The 21,087-nt window shown below is 32.4% G+C and overlaps 1 protein-coding gene across 1 annotated transcript in view; it reads left to right on the top strand.

Moving 5' to 3' along the window:
• Positions 1 to 7,285: 7,285 nt before the first annotated feature.
• sog (short gastrulation) overlaps positions 7,286 to 21,087 on the top strand; it is a 74,301-nt gene continuing 60,499 nt past the window's right edge. Inside the window, exon 1 of the mRNA XM_066289943.1 lies at positions 7,286 to 7,716. Within this exon, the coding sequence (XP_066146040.1) occupies positions 7,584 to 7,716 (133 nt within the window). The 5' untranslated portion in view covers positions 7,286 to 7,583. The remainder of the gene's footprint in view (positions 7,717 to 21,087) is intronic.

Raw genomic sequence — 21,087 nt, 5'->3', positions numbered from 1 at the left:
TATAATGGATTAGTTTCAAATGCATAGGAAATTTAGAAAATTCAAATTAATTATGAGTTTATGACATTTCAAGTGTTTGCCGGTTCCCGTTGGTTGCGGCGCCACAGGCATAGATTCAATTCTATGCAGATAAGATAGAAGCAAATATCACAAGGGACTTAATAAATTAAAAAAAAACCTCGCTACACAATTACTGTCAAGAGATTACCTAATTTTGATGCAAAATCTAATTGTTTCGAATTTATCAGCAATAAATCTTGAATATTCCTAGAAGTGGTGGCAGAAATGCGATTGTATTGTTACCTTTGCGGAATTAAATAATAAATACCTAAACGACGACGAACGCAAAATCGCTGGTATATTTTACGGCTACTGACGTTTTTCTGGGAATTAAAATTACCATTTAATATGACAACTAGCGTGATTGATTTCACACTTATCCCAACAATAATAAGCCCCATTTTAGCCCTAAATATCTTTAAAGGAAAATTCCGAAATGTTCATTTTGTTTTACATTTGCAACGCACATCAAATTTATGTGTTTGTTTATTAAACACCAAGAAGCAATCGTCGTAGTAAATATTATAGTAAGCTTATATTGGATTTTAATCATTGACCCCTAATTATCGTTGTCTCAAAAAGAATTATCTGGAATATGCCTTAGTAATAACCGTCATAGGATTAAATCCCAACTACGGCGAACACTAATGCAAATTGTGCAGGGTAGTCCAACTACGACTTTGTGTTGTCAAATGTTGTCAAAAGTTATACAGGGTAACCCAGAATGAGGGGGGTCAACGCTTAACCACATATTCCTTGGTCAAAAATATATCGATTGATGGTGATAAACTTATACCGGGTGTCCCACAAGTGTTTCATTATATTTCAGTGGGTAATAGTACATTGAAAAATAATATGACTCCCTATATAAACTATATTCCAATAATGCTTCATTAAGAAGATACAGGGTGTTAAACTTTACTCAAAAAATCTAACTTTTATTGATATATTCAAAACCGTTTGAGATATGTAAGTGAAATTTGGCATGTTTTGAGAGTTAATGTAGACGCATTTATTTATGCAAAAGGGCTATTTTTCGTTTCACCAGTGACGTGCGTACGGACACCTCTCAGCACATTTTTAAAGAAAAACATGGTGCGCCACTGCTTTTTATCAAAACAAAAATTATTTTTAGAAGTTTAATTTCATTTAGAAGAAAAATGCTCACTTGACTTTTTTTCGTCCGACGTATCGTTTGCCAGTAAAAAATTGAATACCGTCTATATGCACGATATTCTCTAAATGGTTTTAATAATATTAAGTTTGTTTTAAATATTATTTATTTGCTATAACATTATAGAAATTGTTCAAATTGGTGGCCATTTTGTTCAATACATAATTGAGCTCGCCTGTTCATTGATACTCTGATACGTTGAAATATTTCAGGTGTGTTTTTTTTTTAAGTAAAGTTTAACACCCTGTATCTTCTTAATGAAGCATTATTGGAATATGGTTTATATAGGGAGTCATATTATTTTTCAATGTACTATTACCCACTGAAATATAATGAAACACTTGTGGGACACCCTGTATACGAAATTGTCTCCTTCTGGAGATACAAGCTCTTAAAGAATCTTTTTTTTTTAAGTTTTGCAAATAAGTAGAAAATAACTAGATGGATTGCTTCGAAATTTGGTATATAATTTTTCTGCTTCTCAGAGCACATTCGACGGGACTTATTATGATAAAATCACCAGGGGTAGTGGTCAATAGCTACAAAGTCGAATGTTAAATACACCATAACTTTTTTATTCGTTCGTGCAGACGGTTGGTTTTTTTTATGACATTCCCGGTCAGTTACGCAACTTTTTTTATCTCTTATTAAATTTTGATTTGGAGCCTCTATTAGACAAAAAAAAAATAATGGAGGAAATAATGTCCCTCTTCAATGGCCACCTAGATTTCCAGATCTAACTCCGTGCGACTTTTCCATTTGAGGTACGCTAAAATCTCGTGTATATGCTGCTCCTATTCAAAATGAAAACCGTCTAAGAAATAAAATTTTGCAAGCAGATGATGGAATGCGCAATGACCTAATGATGGTGGGAAGATGAAAATTTAATTTTCTTCGACGCGTGAATCTCTGTATTTGAGAACGGGGTGGTCACGATGAGCAGTTATTAAATTAATTGCTTGTTGAAATGTATGCTTTTATTTCCTTCTGAAGGGTATGTATTGACTGACATAATCAGCAATTTTAATTTTTTTTCGTCTAATGGAGGCTCCAAATAAAAATTCTTTAAGAGATAAAAAAGTTGCGTAACTGACTGGGAATGTCATAAAAAAAACCAACCGTCTGCATGAACGAATAAAAAAGTTCTGGTGTATTTAACATTCGACCTTGTAGCAATTGACCACTACCCCTGGTGATTTTATCATAAGTCCCGTCGAATGTGCTCCGAGAAGCAGAAAGATTATACACCAAATTTCGAAGCAATCCATCTAGCTGTTTTCTACTTATTTTACAAAACTTAAAAAAAACAAATTGAGACTTTAAGAGCTTGTATCTCCAGAAGGAGACAATTTCATATATAAGTATTTCACCATGAATCGATATATTTTTGACCAAGGAATATGTGGTTAAGCGTTGACCCCCTCATTCTGGGACACCCTGTATAGAACAAAAAAAAAATAGCTACGATGTAAAATCTATATTTTTGTAACGAAACATTCGGTATTTTATTATTTTATTAGATGGATTTCCTTTTTCTATTTTAAAAAATTTACCGTTTTGTGATTTTACCTTAGTTATCTTTAGTCTATCGAATTAGTCGAGTTTCAAAAAGTATCGCGTGTCGAAGAAAGTAAAAACTTTGGTTTTTTGGTCTTACAGACGGTTCTTGTGGAATACAAATAATTTAATTACGTGAAAACAATTAGATATGAGGTCAGATCAACTTTTATTTGCAAAATCAGTAAAAGAAGCACATTTAATATAATAATAATATTCATAGGGCAAAATTATTTTTTTGAAAACATTCTTGAAGTCTACAGGTACATAAAATAGCTATTTTAATTATTTTTTTTTAAAATAAGAGAGTACCTAAATGAAAGGGGTGTTCAGTCTAAGTTGGAAGATTTTGTACTTAGGAGGGTTTTAACTGTGAGTCACAGGTATATTAATTCAAAGAATTTCCGTGCTGTTTGTCAATTCAAAATCATGCTTTATAAAAAAAACCAAATATTCACAATTTTTTTATAGGAATTTACCTTGAGACTTTGGAGGTCATCACATTTCTACCATAAAAAATCTACACGTTTTACAGTTGATGAGAATTCTTTTGTATGTCTCCTGACACAATTTAACAATTAGGATTCTTTTCGTTCGCTTTTTACCATTTTTGAAAAATTCAATCAGAAAGGTCTATCTATATCTTTTTCCGGGAAGTCTTTTGTACTCTTAATTATTTTTGTAGCAAGTGAATTACTGCTTTATAATGAACAAATGTATAGAGATTTATTTTAAATGAAGCGATTTTTCTGAATTTTTCTTAAAGTTCTTCGCTTAATACATTCGGAACACCTGGTTGTTCCAGGAACGAATAGTTGTACGCGATATTTTCAATTCATACCATTTCTATCATATGGTATCATGTAAAAGATGTTGCTACAGTGGCATGAACTGGAGACATGACCTATTGATTTTATGCCAATTATTGCCGTGGAATATAGTAGTATGATAAATAAGTGAATCAATTTTTTGCGCTAAAGAGATTTATTTTAAATAACAGTATTTATATAATAAGTAAATAATGCAAAGTTTTATGACACAAATTACTTTATGACCCAGCGAGCTTATGAGCGAGTCCATAAATGGACGTGTCGAATAAAACCTCATTAGGTACGCATTACATAAATACCTATTACTATAATATATGCAACGTTTTATGTCTGATTTCATGTTAATTTGCTAACAATTTAATTTAAAGTTAAAGCACATCTAAAATGTTTTCATCAGCTGTTAAAAAGTTTATGTTCGTCAATGTCACATCCACAGTAAATATGCTTATTACCTGTTTTATTCTACTAGGACTATAATGAATTAGCTTAAGGCCGCAAAAAAGAATCACAAAATCTCTTTTATGACAAAAATACGATTGGAAGTAGAAAAAGCATTCGACTACGATTCTTTCGTTAAGAAAATCTTAGAGTCGACGTAAACGCAAAGTTGATTGACTCAATTACCTAAAAGAACTGAAAGTAGCATTGTTTATATGCAGTTTTCAGCTATCAGGTAAATGAGACACTAATCTATGGGGGTGAAATTAAAAGTGGTGCCTTTACAAGACCCCTTTTCGGAGTCATATGCGCTGATTTCGTCGACACATGACGCATCTGTGCTCATGACATCACGTCATAGAGACATGAATGACCGCAGTTTTCGGGCAAAAAGTACTTTAAAGTTAATGTTAAAGAACTGTTATTTTCTCAATGGGAAAGTGAGAAAATTTAAGAAAAGTTTAAGGGTCAAAATTCCAGAGTGTATTCGATATCGTGGGATCTGGGCGGTTTTCGTTTCGTAACAGCAGCAACACCGTTCAAAAAGTTAAAATTCTCTGCTGTGTCATTACCTGAACCACCTCAACAATCAAGGATATTAAATACACCTCAAGAAATGCAATAACGACAAGAGAACTTATGTTTGGTTGCGATAGGAGGATCGAAAATGTGAGATAGTGCCGATACTGGGACACAAACTAATCTGACTGGTCTTATACGAGCCCGTAGCTTATTGTAGTCGCAATCATACTAATAATTATTTCAACACTGTGATAAACGTAGTACAAATATATCTTAATATTATTTGAAATTTGCTAAATTTCATCATTTCATTATTTAGATCCATCGCTAGCGAGTGTGATGCGTCAATCTAAACATTTGAAACGAATTTCGGTAATTTTTTTTTTTGAGGGGGCGCAACCTTGGGGAAAATAAATCTTCTCGGTAAGATATAGTGGAGCTCGTACTTCAACCTGTGTAAGATTTTTATCCACTAACAAACCCCGGATGCCTATGATTTTTTTTTTTCTTTAAGGAGCCACTATGGCGCTAAACCACTACATCTTATACTTCTAAGTGGTAGTTACTACAAGCGGCGCCATCTGCACGTATGTTATACGGATCAGAAACTGTGTTTAATACAAGTAGCGGAGATGCCTGGTGTAGAAACACGTTGACAAAGTATTGAATGTAAATAATTACATTTCCAGCTCTATTAATGGTTTAAAAACTAAAAAAATCCTTCGCTTATTCTACTGGAAACTGAAACTCATTTCTTTACTTTACTTTTACCTTTTTGGGATAATCAGCAGAACTTTGGCTACTATTGTCTATAGAACAACAGGAAAAGAAAAGGCTAGTCAAACTTAGAGGTATTACTTCAGCAAGTGGTTGCTAAAAGTGTCGCTATTCGTGATTGTAAGTATGTGTCCAACGTAATCCTTGGTGGCCGGCAGAGGTTCACAATAAGGAGTTTCAGCAACCAAGGGTGTCGAGGTTTTGACGTATTTAACAGCACTATTCTTCGAAAAGTCAGAGTCGTTGTTTAGGCATTCGCAAAATTTACATTGCTTCATCAGTGACATGATTCACACAAAATTCCAGATTCCTAATGTTCGAAATGACTTAACATGTCCTAGGTAATTACTTACATTTGGTGGCACCATCTGTATTTATAATGCACCTTGTATTAGACGGAGTCGCTGATCGGCACCACATACAGACGACGCCACCGATACCAACTACCTCGTAGGGCAATAACTCTGTCTTTGCCTTCATTTCCTTGTTTGTTTCGATGGGAATAATTGGAAATTTTGAGCAATTGCTAAGATTTCGCTTTGGAGGATGCAGTAAAACTGCGAAAACTAATATTTGAAATTGTAAACTTATGCTGATACAGTTGAAATTAAAACGAGACAAGAAAAAATAAGATTACTTTAAAGGAACCAAAGAAAAAAGGAAGGTGAAATAGACATCTGGAAAGCGGCACAAAAATGAAATGATAAAAATGAACTTAAAGAAAATCGGCAAGATTATTTCAGAGAATAAGAAACTTGGTTTGAAGGGAGAATATTGACATTGAGTGGTCGAAATCTAAAGAAAACGAATTTAGAGAAACTGAGGAAAATCTTACAAACTCAATGGAGACAATTTTTAAACTCATTTTACTTAAACTGAAGAAATTGAGAGAAGATTCCGAATTTTCCTCTAATTTTCCACGATTCCTCTCTCAATTCAATTTCTAAAAATAACGCAAAACAACTCATTCAGAAAGCCAGCATGGGATTAAAATAGGTTTTAATGCCATGGTGCAAGTACTAAGGAAGCTGATGAAGATATCAGGACACGACGTAATTCAAAATTGCAAAAATCTTTAAATGTATATTTTAATGAGTCAGTGTTCGTTGATGAATTATGATAGAACTAGAACCATTGCCACATTGACGATTTGTTTCCGTAAATTTCCATATATTTTCTACATACATATAACAATTTTAACTCTCTTGCACAACAGGTGCACTTGTTCCACTAGTGATCATGGGGATTATTTTATCAGTAAGTTTATAAATGTGATTCGGAGAAATACTAATGCAATCTCGTAATCTAGTAAATTCTGTAGCATAATTTATACTGGCCTTGCAAGGTCGTATCGAAGGACGGGATTCCCTGTAGACACACTGATTATTTATTTTCCTTGGTATAGTATTAGAAATAGTTATTTCCTTAGAGTTTCCCTTGTTTCGAATAATTGGTTTTAATTGTCGAGCAAGGCAAATTTCCCAAGAGGAATCCATTGAAGCCAATGTGATGATACACGAAATTAGATACTTAGACATAATAGTTCCACTTGAACCGAATAAACAGGCAATGAAGTCTTAGGTGAGTGTCTCCAGAGATAACGCATTTCAAATATTTTAGCAAATTATTACTGTCTCATAAGCTTTATCTGGCACTTTCTTGGAGATTCGCCTTATTTGTACCTGCTACAATAACATTATTGACCTAAAAATCAGTAATTTTTTTAAAATTTAGATTATTTTGGTTATTACTACTTGGAATCTTCCCAACACTGAATAACAAGTCTCTAAAAAAAACTTGAGACAATTATTATAGGTGACATTGTCTTATCAGTTATAAAGTAGCCTATAATGTAGTAATCTTCGATAAGATAAGGGCCTAGACTTAAAAACACTTTTGATATCAAGACTACTCTCTTTAACGTATCGTAGTTCGGTAGTCTTTTTTGGTGACGCTCATCCAAGGTGAAACCGAAGGTCCCTGATTATGGTGATCTTAAGTAGTGGTAATGGAAAGAGAACGGTTCGGTTCGGTAATCCACGGGCAAGCGTTTTCGGATTAGCTGGAAGATACGAATTGGCGGACTATCTTTTCGAGCAGAAGTGATCATTTAACTGGATAGTTTGCTCTACTAACCGAAAGTGCGTTTGACGACATTTTCCGCGGTGTTAGAGATAAACTGGATATCGCAGCTTAAGTTCGAGATACCAATTATAACCGGAAAAATGTGCCTGCTCAAATACTTTAAAGTAGTTTGCCTTTTGGTCATGTATTTGGCTGGGCAGGCTGCATTGGCTAAGAGTAAAGTATTGCCTCTTGTCGATGAGGATTTAGGCAGGAGTAAAACTGGAATTGCAGGTAGGGCATTCGGGGAATTGCTTCCAATTCTCTCCTGCAGATTTTGATCAACTTAAGGCGTGAAAAGAACTACATATGTAAAAGAATGCCTACAGATTTCGTGAAAGCAATGCGAACATTACTTTTGAATAAAACTCATCAGCTAACATTTTTATAATCATTAATAAATTGCTTGTTAAAGCCTCCAAATTTATTTTGCAAATAGAGAGATGTTCGAGTTTCTCGTGTCAGTGAGAATTTTTTTTAAGAATAGACAGAAAGTATGCGATCTCTGTTAAATTTTTCAACCTAAATGTAACGTTTTCCCATTCAAAACTTAAAAGGTGACCAAATAAAGGAAATAGTTTTCTTGATCCGTGTTATTTTGGTTTTCCGTTTTCCTAGTCTGTGCAATAATAATTTAGAGCTATAAAATATGTCAATATTTTTGGAAATATAGTTATGTCATTGCTTTGTAAAACTAAATTGAAAATAATTATGAAGTAAAATTGTTCGACCCAAAATGTGGTCAGCAAAGCCCGGCAAAACATATTTTCGGTCGCGCTTCCAAGCTTCGTCTACAACTCGTCCTGAAATCTATTTGGTTCGCTCTAATGCCGTACACTACTTTCCGGTCTTGTATCTAAATAATTATGTATTTTGTAGCATCTAGAAAATGCCTTTGATTATTCCATTGCTTAATTGCTTGCTTCGGCGCTTACGTGAATAAACTGTATCTAAGGTCTTCCTGATAATTATGTTCTAGTTACTTCTAGATTACCCCTCTTTTTTTGGAGTTTCCAATGTAAAAGTTCTAGCTAGTGACAGGTGTGAGTTGACGGAAACACACTAATCATAAATATGGCAAGCAAAATATTGCAAATGATCAAATATGGACTCCGAATCTTTAATTTGTTGGTTTTGGGAGTTTGCACTATTTCCTTCTCGATATTAATTTTACCATACATGCGGATATATCATTACAACAATCGATTTCACTTTAACCTTCCCTTCAAGTAATAAGGTTTTTAATCGTTGAGGTAGTTATTGAAGATAAATTTGGCTACGATTGATATTTTGTTAAATAGGGCACATTGAAACAAATATATTCCAGCAAGGTCCTAATTCTTAAATTCTTATGATCGCCTGTGAAATAAATGAATATGGGACAGTGATGCGACAGCTGAGCTTAGGCAGTAAAATGCGTGTGATAAAGTTTCTAAATATCCCAATGTAATACAGGGTGTTTCCTACGTACGGTACATAACTTCAGGAGCGTATTCTACAGGTAAAATAAAGGTAATTTTGTTATATAAACTATATCCTAAAAATACTTCGTTGCGGAAATACAGGGTGTGAAAATTTCTTTAACAAATTACAATTTTTACAATATTTCCGAAACTACTTAAGACATTTTAATGAAATTTTGCAGAGTTTAAGAGTTAGCAACGGTGCATATTTTACGCTAAAAATAGTGGCTGTTGTGCAACCAGTGGCGTGCGAGCAGGATAATTGCTGAATATTTTAAAGGAAAAATGTGGTACGCCACTATTCTTTTCCAATATTTTGTTCTTTTTTTTAATTATGTGTTCGATTTAGAAGAAAAAAAGGTCTCTTGACATTTTTTCGTAGGGCGCACCGTTTTCAAGTAAATAAATAAAAAATATTTGAGCTAAATTTTTTCATTCTTTTTTATTATTCTTAAGAGATGAAATACTAGTGTGAAGATATGAATTTTTTTGTTCCGTACTTGCCTATTTTATTAAAATTTCATTAAAATGTCTCAAGTAGTTTCGGAAATATTTAAAAAATTGTAATTTTTTAAATAAATTTTCACACCCTGTATTTCCGCAACGAAGCATTTTTGGGATATAGTTTATATGACAAAATTACCTTTATTTTAGCTGTAGAACACACTCCCGAAGTTATGTATCGTAGTTAGGAAACACCCTGTATAATGTATCTAAAACTCCTACTGCAATTTATCAAAAGAAATCAATAAGTATTGACGATTTAGTAGGTGATGTATTATATATATCGTGATGATTTACTATAGGTATATGAGTGGCTGCTATAATCTTACCTTACTCGTGTTAAGTTGATGAAAAACAGAAATCGAACATTCACAAAAGCACAAAAATATGGGTAAAAAAATGAAATAATAATAAAAGTGTTAGTTGCACGCATATAGCTGAAAATCGAATAATATACACTTCGTCATACTCAACATAGAAATTTGAACTCGAAAATAGAGCATTTAAGTTTCGTAAATTTGAGTAATTTAGGTATCGATATATTTAAGTTTGGCTTTCAAACTCCTGGTAATTTAGCTAATAAAATAACTTTCATGGAAACGTAGAAATTAATCAAAGCGCTTTACTGTTTCTATAGATATGAATTTGTTGGCCAAGTCCCTGAAGTTCGACAGTCTATACAGGGTTCATTTTTATGATTTGACATATTACTATGAATTTATTAGTGAAATTAGGAAAAAATTGTTTATATAAAAATTTTATATGTTGACGAATGTTTTTATAATGTGATGTTAGATAAAACAAATTAATATCAGAACTCGAAGAAATCAATCGAAGCTAAGTTTTTTTAAACGGAATCTCCAATATATTAATGCACATTTAGATTTCGCAAATTTTTTTCTATTCAAAAATATATAAAATGTCAAGATATCCTCTAATAATTTTCGATATATTTAAATTGTGAAGACGGGGGGAGGGGGCACCATTACAGTCCATTCACAGAGAGATCCGAGACAGCCACAAACGATGAGTTAAGATGGCCTAATCCTTAAAACAAAATAAAAGCTTCTCAACATTAATACCATATTGACCTATGATGAAAAATACTTTCTCAAACCAAAAAATTAATTAAAAGAAAAGAAATAACAATAATCATAAATATTCAACGTTAACACCATCATTGACTAGACATTTCATATAATCTGTGTTAAGTTTCAAAATCGTATTTGCAATAAAATTAGAATTCACATCATTTAGATTTTGTTTGCACTGTTCAATTTTATCTTTTATTTCATTTAAGCCTGCATTAGGATCGTTATCAACTTCACTATTCAAGTAGCCCCATAAACAACTATCCATCGGCTTAAGATCTGGACTCTTTGGAGGCCACAGAATACTTCTTCTTTCGCCTATCCACGCTTCATACCTATTGGTTAGATAATTTCTTACTTCTCCTATATATTGTGGAGGTGTTTCGTTGAGAGGACAGAGAAAGCTTAAGATGAAAACGAGCGTATTCGGCCCGCGCTACATTAAAATTTTTATTATTTTTGTAAATTAAGCGAAAAACTTCGAACTTTTGCTCTTCGGTAAATGCTACTTAAATAAGTTAATGTTACGTAAAAGTACCAAATAATACTTTGATTCCTTAGTTTTTTTTGTTTTTTTTTTCTAAATATTCACGGGTGCCTGTGATATGTTTGGTTTACCAGTGCGCCCTGTTTTCTCAATAATTTATTTAAATTTAATATTGAACGTTCTTTTTTGAAAAGATAAAAGTTGGCGGAATCCAAATATACAATAATATACAGAGTCTCTGGAAATTAGTTAGCATAAAAAAAAATTGGTGGATTATTTGGTCGAAAATAAGAAAACAATGTTCATAAAGATATGTCCCAAAACACCTTCCAAAGCAGTTACAGTTTTTTAAAGAAGCTAAAATCATCAAGTTTGAAATACGAAGGTAATTTAACACCTTGAAGAAGTGAATATATCTTGTATTGCAAAATGTCGATTAGGTGGCGTGCATTCGGGAGAATCGGAGGTGTTGGGAAAGATTTTGCTGTAACTTTTTTGGAGATAATTTTTTCAGTACCATAAAGACAAATCAAGTTTCACTCTACATTTCATGAAAAAGGTACTCTTGATTGTCATATCGCGAGTCAACGCAAGGAGTTAACGCGATTTGAAAATTTCGTATCCAATTTGATACCTAATAATTATGGTTTAAAACATTAATACATGAAATATTTACGATATTGAACAAACACTGAATATAAACGTTTAATAAAATCATTTATTTAAAAAAAATCGAATTTTACTCTCGACTATAATAGAGACTATAGAAGTTGTTGCTATTTCATTTGTTTTAATAAACTATTAAACGCCGAAAAATTCTATTTATTGTAGGTTAATTTGTTATAAGAAGTTGTTCGAAGAGTGTTTAGTCTTAATTAATTATAGATGGATTTTGAAATCGAAAATTAGCAGAAATTAATTTTATTTATGGTTTTTATAGCGGAAATGTTCGAAATGAGATGCGGGAATATCGATGAAGATATCAATAGAGAAGAGTGCCTAGAAAATTTTTGAACGATTTTATAGATGTTTGGTGGACAACGGATCTTTTCAACCATTTCGTAGACAGTGGCGTCCAATGAGAGAAGAAAATTGAGAACCTATTTTGACCCGAACTGAAAAATGTCCTCAAAGTAGCATTAACGCTAGCTAGAGAAACCAATATTCCTAAATCAACAGTAATATTTAATATGGCTAACATTACTATTATTAAATTGAGATAATAATTAATTTAATAATTTTACAATATTGTTTAAAAAATAGTTTTTACTACAGGGTGAAATTAAAATATTTTTTTTTTGCCTTTCAGATACTTGACATAGTAAAAATAAAAGATTTACATTCTTATCACTACCAAAAAGTGCAAGATTTCAGATTAACGAATTGTCCACTTTGACTACAATTTTCTTGCCGACTTCTACAAAATCAAAATTTGATTTCGAATATTTTATGGTCCAATAAGGCGATATTTAGAAAAAAACATTTAATATGTAAGATAGGCATCTTTGCGCTAATCAATATTCTCTAGTTGCCAGAAGAAGTAATTATAAACTTAATTTTTCTCTAAATCTATGAGCTGAACTAATTAACAATCGTCTTTTGGAACCACTAGAAATTCCTGTACACCTTAATTTTTTTTTTTTTTTTTTTTTTTTTTAAATCTATTTACAATCTGTACAAAAACAATAAGTAAATGCGCTGAAAGACGTTGGCAATGGTTGGATATAGTGTCTTGATTGGAACTTAACAATATAAGTTCCTCCCTGTACACCTTAATGCAGAACAATATTTGAATTTCTTGCAAAATCAATTAGAGCAACTTTTAAATGACATTTTCTTGGGATTGAGACATGGAATATATAGTTAGGTGCAGAACTGAGTCAATACTTAGAAAATTCGTATTAATGATAGCATAAACAAAATATCTAACAAGTATTCAAAGGAAGGCTTTTATTTTCAAAAAGTACATTAACATTAACATTAAAACCATACAAAACATTTGCCGAAAATGAATGGGGTTCATCAAATAATCCTAAATAACATTGATTCAGTTTTGCTTCACTAATATTAACATTGAACACTTTGGTCGACATTGACACTAATATTTGGTCCAGAGACCTTTAGCTTTTTTAACAGCTAGTAGACGTCTTGGTATGCTTTTTGTTAGTGTTTCACAGAAATCAAGTGAAATTTGGTCCCATACTTCTTCTATTCTCTCCCATAAAACTTTAAGTGAAGATGGTGGCGAATCGTAGTCGTTGACCAGATGATATTTCACGTAAGCCCATAGATTCTCAATGGGATTTAGGTCGGGACTTTGTGCCGGCCACTGCAAAACCTGAAATTTTTGGGTACCCAACCATTTCTTCACAGATTTTGCGGTATGCTTGGGGTCGTTGTCTTGTTGGAAAATTACTTTGCTAGTGGGATAAGGCATATTATTAACAGTATCTATTAGGTGATCATTTAAAATGGCTTTATAGATGTATTGGTTCATTATCCCATCTATTTTCTTCAATGGTCCAACCCCATATCTCGACATACAGCCCCAAGCTTTAATATTTCCTCCTCCATGTTTCACCGTCAGAATGAAATCTTTTAGTTTCATGGATTCTCCCTCTCGTTTCCAGCTCCAATGTCGACCATCTGTTGCATATCTGTTAACTTTAGTTTCATCAGACCAAATAACCTTCATCCAATCCTTCTCGGTCCATGCCTCATATCTTTTTACAAAATCTAGTCGTGCCCTAATATTCTTCTTAGAAAGTAGGGGTTCCTTCTTCTTCTCCACAGCAACAAATTTGGACTGATGTAAAGCTCGTTGGACTGTCCATTTGCTCACCGATTTCCCAGTATCCCCTCGCAGCAACACGACTGCTTTGGAGGCCGAAGAGGCTTCACCACTGCCCAAATATCTAATTACTCTTCTAGTATCTTGCGCAGACATCTTTTTTGGTTGGCCACTTTTATTTATTTTTAAGGAAATTTTGCACTTATTTTTTACCCTTTGTACTGTGGATTGACTTATATTTAATTGAAATGCGATTTCTCGTGTGGATCTTCCATCAATCAGTGATTTTTCAATTAATTTTCTTTGAAACTTTGAAATCGGCTTCATCGTTTAAAGATTTTGAATTATGATGTTTATTAACGGAGGATATGCTATTAAATTCCACCTGATTTCTGTGAAACACTAACAAAAAGCATGCCAAGACGTCTACTAGCTGTTAAAAAAGCTAAAGGTCTCTGAACCAAATATTAGTGTCAATGTCGACCAAAGTGTTCAATGTTAATATTAGTGGAGCAAAACTGAACCAATGTTATTTAGAATTATTTGATGTACCCCATTTATTTTCGGCAAATGTTTTGTATGGTTTTAATGTTAATGTACTTTTTGAAAATAAAAGCCTTCCTTTGAATACTTGTTAGATATTTTGTTTATGCTATCATTAATACGAATTTTCTAAGTATTGACTCAGTTCTGCACCTAACTGTATTATCAGTTTGATGAAGCTCCAACGTATTTAGCTCGAAATGTAAGAGACTATTTAAATAGACGTTTTGGAAATAGGTGGATTGGTAGGGGAGGATCTGTACTTTGGTTAGCCGGGTCCCCTGATTTGAATCCATTCGACAATGACTTTTGTGGCCACATAACCTGTATACTTTATTCAATAGAAATAAATTCGAAAGGGGAATTGTTACATAGAATATATTTAGCTGAAGAACAACTTAAGCAACATCGTTTCCAAGTTTAACAAGCAATACAAAATATCCGACGCAGTGCTCAACTATATATTTAAGAAAATTGAAATATTTTTGAAAATTTATTGAATTAACATGTAATATAGGTGATAATATAATAATGTCCAAAAGATTTAGAGCAAAACTAGACACATCACTTTCTTCATCATGTCAACTTACCTTAATGCTCCAAATTCGATGATTTTAATTGCTATCATTTTGCCCTTTTTGCAAAAAAATCTTTTTCACAGCTGCTTCTTTGACGAATTGTAGCTTTTATAGAAGGTATTTCTGGGAAAACGTTCATGACCATTATTTTCTTATTTTAGATCATATAATACATAATTCCTTATTGATCCAGTGATTTTCGGACACTCTGTATAGGAGACCTTATTTAGAAAAACATTCTTTAACTATTTTTTTTGGGTTTTTATGTTTATTTGTTTTTTTTTAACATCATATTATAAAAATATACGTTAATATATAAAAGTTTTATACAGGGTGTCTCTAAAAGGTCTGTACGAAATTCTACCACAGATTTCTGAGGTCAAAACATGACGATTTAACCCAATTTACCTTAGTCCAAAAGTGGACGGTTTTCGAAATACAGAGCGTCACAGTGAAAACAAAAAAAAAACAACAAAATTAATTTCTTGGTTGGTAATGCTGCTATCTACACAAAATGTCGTATCGGGCGGTTTTTGGGGATAAGAAATCAGAATCCGTTTACATTTTCGATGCACAATGTAGAGGGCGTTGTCAGCGCTCGATGAACCCTTTTTAAAAGGGTTTAATTTTTTCACCACCCGGTATAAAATTTATTTATGAATAAACTTGTGTTTTCCTACATTTTTTAAGGAAAAAATGTCTCTTGTTAAAAATCTCTACGAGGCTTCCTTCTTGAGATATTTGAAGCTTAAAGTTCGTTGCATGTCTTGAACAATAATTTTAATGTTCTACATATCTATTCTTACAGTTGGATGGAACTGAATTTCTTGCGTCGGATTAATCTTTGTATGCAAGTCAATGGTGGTCATTTCGAACATCTACTAAAAGTATAATTTTTTCGTGTTTATGTTTGGTATTTATATTTTCCAGTAATTTGTAACCTATTTTTAAGTTTTGATTTTTTTCCATCCAACTGTAAGAATAGATATGTAGTACATTAAAATTATCGTTCAAGACATGCAACGAACTTTAAGCTTCAAATATCTCAAGAAAGAAGCCTCGTAGAGATTTTTAACAAGAGACATTTTTTCCTTAAAAAATGTAGGAAAACACAAGTTTATTCATAAATAAATTTTATACCGGGTGATGAAAAAATTAAACCCTTTTAAAAAGGGTTCATCGAGCGCTGACAACGCCCTCTACATTGTGCATCGAAAATGTAAACGGATTCTGATTTCTTATCCCCAAAAACCGCCCGATACGACATTTTGTGTAGATAGCAGCATTACCAACCAAGAAATTAATTTTTTTGCCTTTTTTTGTTTTCACTTTGACGCCCTGTATTTCGAAAACCGTCCACTTTTCGACTAAGGTAAATTGGGTTAAATCGTCATGTTTTGACCTCAGAAATCTGTGGTAGAATTTTGTACAGACCTTTTAGAGACACCCAGTATAAGCATCTTTTTCCTTATTGTGACAGTACACTCGGAGTAACTTGTTAAATTATAAAAATTAACCCTGTCCATTAACGAAACAAAATAAGTAAATTTTATCATGAAATTGGAAATTTTCACTAGAGAAGATTAAAATTAGAAAATACATAAGCACGACAGAAAATGTGTGACAAATTAAAACAGAAAATGATACAAAATAAGAGGGAATCATATATTACAATTCATCTTATTGCATTTGCTCCAAAATAAACGACAAATTAAATATGTCGCGATTAGATAAATATGATTGTCAGTTAATGTCTGATTTGTCATTTCAACTGGATTGTATCTGCAATTCTATGCATATGGTTCAAATGTCCACTTTAGCTCAATTTATTAGTTTTGCATACGGTATAATGCCACTTTCGGGTTATAAATGCAAATGATTGAAAATAATTACAATCACGTTCATTTATTAAATACACCATCTAGTAATAATAGTTAGGCCTTGTAATTTTGGTAAAACAATGCTTGATGAAAAAATTTCATTATAACAGAATATCGAATGCTCAGAGTTTCAGTAAAAGGAACAACATTTATTAATTAAAAGATTAACAATGATTGACATCGCCTCGTACAGCAATACAAGCATGCAGTCTTCGCCGCATGCTTTGTAACAAATGATCAATATCCTCCTGGGGTATTTCATTCCATGCTACCTCAAAGTAGTGTAGTAGGTCATTCAAATTATTTGGAGGCCTCGGTAAAACTCGAAGACGGCAATTCATCATGCCCCAAAGATGTTCGATAGGTGATAGGTCCGGTGACCGTGCAAGCTAAGGCAAAATTTCTAATTGTACTTGATCCGAGTATAGTGTCCACGCGAAAAGTCTCACCCCGACTCTAACTCTTTAATATATTGAAACTGTATTTTATTACGAATTCAATTATATATATATATATATATATATATGTCACACTTCAAATCCTATAATTTTCAAAATATTTACATAAATTTACTCCCATGCAACATAGTTGCATGGCAATATTCTACAAATATCTCTTAGTCATCTTTGCAAACAATATGGCTGATGTGGTCAATAGTAGTCATTTGTGTTGTCATTATTATGGATTCTTTTAAAATTAAATTTAATAGCTTATTACGTTTATAATCACTATTTTCCATGAAAAATGATATATACTGAAGAAAAAATATGCTAATTTTGACACTTTACTTAAAATATGAGAAAAATGTTTCGAAAGGTATTTTTTTATATTTTTAATTTTCTAAACCCTATATGTATTTACTTTTCAGCCCAACAGGAGTACAAGTGCCGTTAAAAATTTAAATTGAAATTAAATTCAATCGAATACAATTACAATAAGAAGATTAAACTTATTTCTTTGTTTTTGTTATTATTTTACAGGTATTGGTCAAAGTTCATTCCACCATGTTTAACATAATCGATTTTGTTTTCCAAATTTTGTAGGCATTTCGTTATCATATTACTTCGATTGATGTGATTTTATTATACTTCACTGATTCTTCTTTTCATTATAATTATAGTAATAAGTATAATAATTATAAGATTTTAGGTATGATCTATATACATATATCGTTGAATTTCTAATAAAACGCAGAATTTAAATATGTAAAAAAAGTTATGCTTGGCTGTTCAAAAGACGCAATATTGGGATGGCCTACATTTATTAAACACTCTGTATAAAACTGCCGACCATCTTGGAAAATTATATGAACTTTCAAGCACTTTTTGGTTGAAAAAAATTCAATTTAAATATATTAAAAAGTTAGAGGGGAGGTGGGACTTTTGACGTGGACACCCTCTACCTTCTAGTAATAATTTCATATAAGACTATGCATTATCCTGTTGGAAAGTGCCATTTAGTAAAGTCTTTGAAGTCGTTGATTGTGAATTGAGGGGAGTTATTGTTTAAAAATCTTAGAAGGTCAGTAACAAAAAAGAACCATTGGCGTTCTTTCTTTTTTACTGAAACTCTGATCATTTGGTATTCTATTATAAAATATTATTTTACCAAAATTACAAGGCTTAATTATTTTTACTACTACGTGGTATATTTCTTATGAAACTAAGTATATTTTTGGCGAAAGTAAATTTTATTAAATTATAAACTGCATTTGTAATTCTAGGGACCAGAACCTACCTACCGACACTTTGATACCTACCCGGAGACATTAGTAACTAATTTCAGGTTGCAAATTTTAGTATACAATATTGCGGTTTCGTCTAGGTAAGATTTTCTATTGAAGTGTGTATTCTTGAGATCAGAGAGGTCATCTTATAAACATCATAGCCAAAAAGCGTCTAGTGGTTATTTATCATAAACAAACCGTCCAGATATTATGTAAAGCCCAAAAGATACAAAAGCGAAGCTAAGGTTTAAGCTTGTAAAAAATTTAGTGATGAACAATATTACTTGTAAGAGAACCTTTGGGTTTAACGAGCAAAATTGAGATGGATGGCAAATGGATGTCAGTAATCAAAATAAACTTCACTCAAAATTTTCTTACATTCTTAGAGTTATGTTAAAAAAAATTAATTAATTAAAAAGAACTTCAAAGTTCTTATGTTTAAGATGCAATCGGGATTTATTTCAACCTTATTCTTCATTGATATTCATATAGGCAAACTAAAGAAGTTAACAAGCACTAGAAATTTTTTAAATATTTACGCCATATACAGGGTGAGTCGGGAGGATCGTGCCAAACTTCAGGAGCGTGTTGTACATGAAAAATAAATGTAAAAAAACTCAAATGTTGTTATCTGAATTTCGTTTGTTTACAAGTTATAGCGTAAATAATTTTTTTTAACTAGGATTCTATTTACCATAAACGTACCTTTCCTGGACGTTGGATTGGTCGTGGTGGCCTTATTAGTTGGCCTCCAAGGTCTCCAGACCTCACACCACTAGACTATTGTTTGTGGGGTTGGTTTAAAACTGAAGTGTACAGAGTAAAAGTGGACACTCAAGATGCACTAATTCAACGTATTAGAAATGCTGCAGCTGCTATTAAAGAAAGACATGAAACAATCAGGAGCGCAACGAATGCTCTTCATAGACGAAGCCGAAAATGTTTAGAAGTTAATGGCAATATTTTTAAACATTTACTATGATATCCAAACGTTAATTTATGGAATTTCTTATGAAATTTATAAATTTTTAAAATTTTATGTTTTAATTTTATTTACGCTATAACTTGTAAACAAACGAAATTCAGATAACAACATTTGAGTTTTTTTACATTTATTTTTCATGTACAACACGCTCCTGAAGTTTGGTACGATCCTCCCGACTCACCCTCTATTTGGTATCGTTTCATAAATTCTATTCTAATGGTAAATATTTCAAGAGGCGTTAAATGTACTTTGTTTTTACCTTCCAAAAATGCTGAATAGAGAACTTGTTTAAAATTGTTCAAAATTGATATCCGTTTACTGTTTATTCTAATAGAGGAATAGTTCCAATTGGTTATGAACGTAAAATTTACTTTGCTCCACTTAATCGACTGTTCATATTGAGATAAGTAAAATTATAGAGTAAAAGGTTAATTAAATAAATTGCATTGATTTAGTTCGTCGTAATAAACTATTGGTTTCAACTATTCTGACAGCCATGTATGAAAGAATTATAACCTCTCATGACTCGAATGCAAGGAAGTTCAATCTTAATATGGACACAGCCACACCTGTTTCGACAGTACCTAAAGACCTAACCAACGCCTAAACCACCTCATAAGGTATATGTACATGACACTTATAATCTTCTGTAGTAAAAACCGTACAAAAATATTCTCCTTTATAGCGGTCCTGCCGGTGATCATGTAGATGTTGATGAATATTGATTGATGAAATTTACGTCAATGTCAATGCCATTCGGAATGTCACTGTGTAACCCAAGCTTGGTAATTGGATCCTAAGTACTTTGAGCTTCAATACATCTCATTCCAACTGGTTATGAATGATGGTAAAAAATGAATCAAAAGTGTGCACAGACTTCTCCGTGCTATAAGGTTTACATTTACCCGTGGAAATTTTAAAGTCAAATAATGGAGTTGCATATTAAATATTCTTTTTTACTTCGAAAGTGCGAGAAAGTGGCTTTACTACTCGAATTTGTGAGTTGAAAATAGCACGTTATCGCACATGTGCAGTTTCTTTAGACACTTAGGTTCATGACAGCTATAATGAAATACCAATGGGGACGGTGATGGTATTATGATTAGCTCTCTAGGAAAGCTATGAGCCGTATACAGGGCGTTTCAAAACTACAAGATCAAACTTCTAGGGATTGTTTAGTACAACAAGAAACATATGATGATAAATACAAGAACCCGTGTCCGCAAATGGCTCCCTAAGGCGCTACAGCCTTATGATCCTGTAAAACACTTGTGTGCAACAATGTTTTTAACAAATTTTAGGGCGTTTCATTTTAATTCATTTACACAAAATAACACCACAGTAATTGTTTAAAATGTCGTCCTTATACTTCATTACAGCTATTTAAACGATGTGTGCTGCGGTGATTCGAGTAGCCCTGTTCCTATTGGGGTTTCACAAACCAGTAACTTTACATGTCCCCACAGCAAGAAATATAAAAATATTAGATCGACTGACCTAAGAGGTCACGGAACTAGATCACCTCTGCCAATTCAATGTTGTCCGAACTGACGATCT

This window comes from Euwallacea fornicatus, chromosome 14, assembly GCF_040115645.1.
Source record: "Euwallacea fornicatus isolate EFF26 chromosome 14, ASM4011564v1, whole genome shotgun sequence".
In the NCBI taxonomy this organism is placed as follows: Eukaryota; Metazoa; Arthropoda; class Insecta; order Coleoptera; family Curculionidae; genus Euwallacea; species Euwallacea fornicatus.
This window is presented reverse-complemented; position numbering and strand designations above follow the sequence as displayed.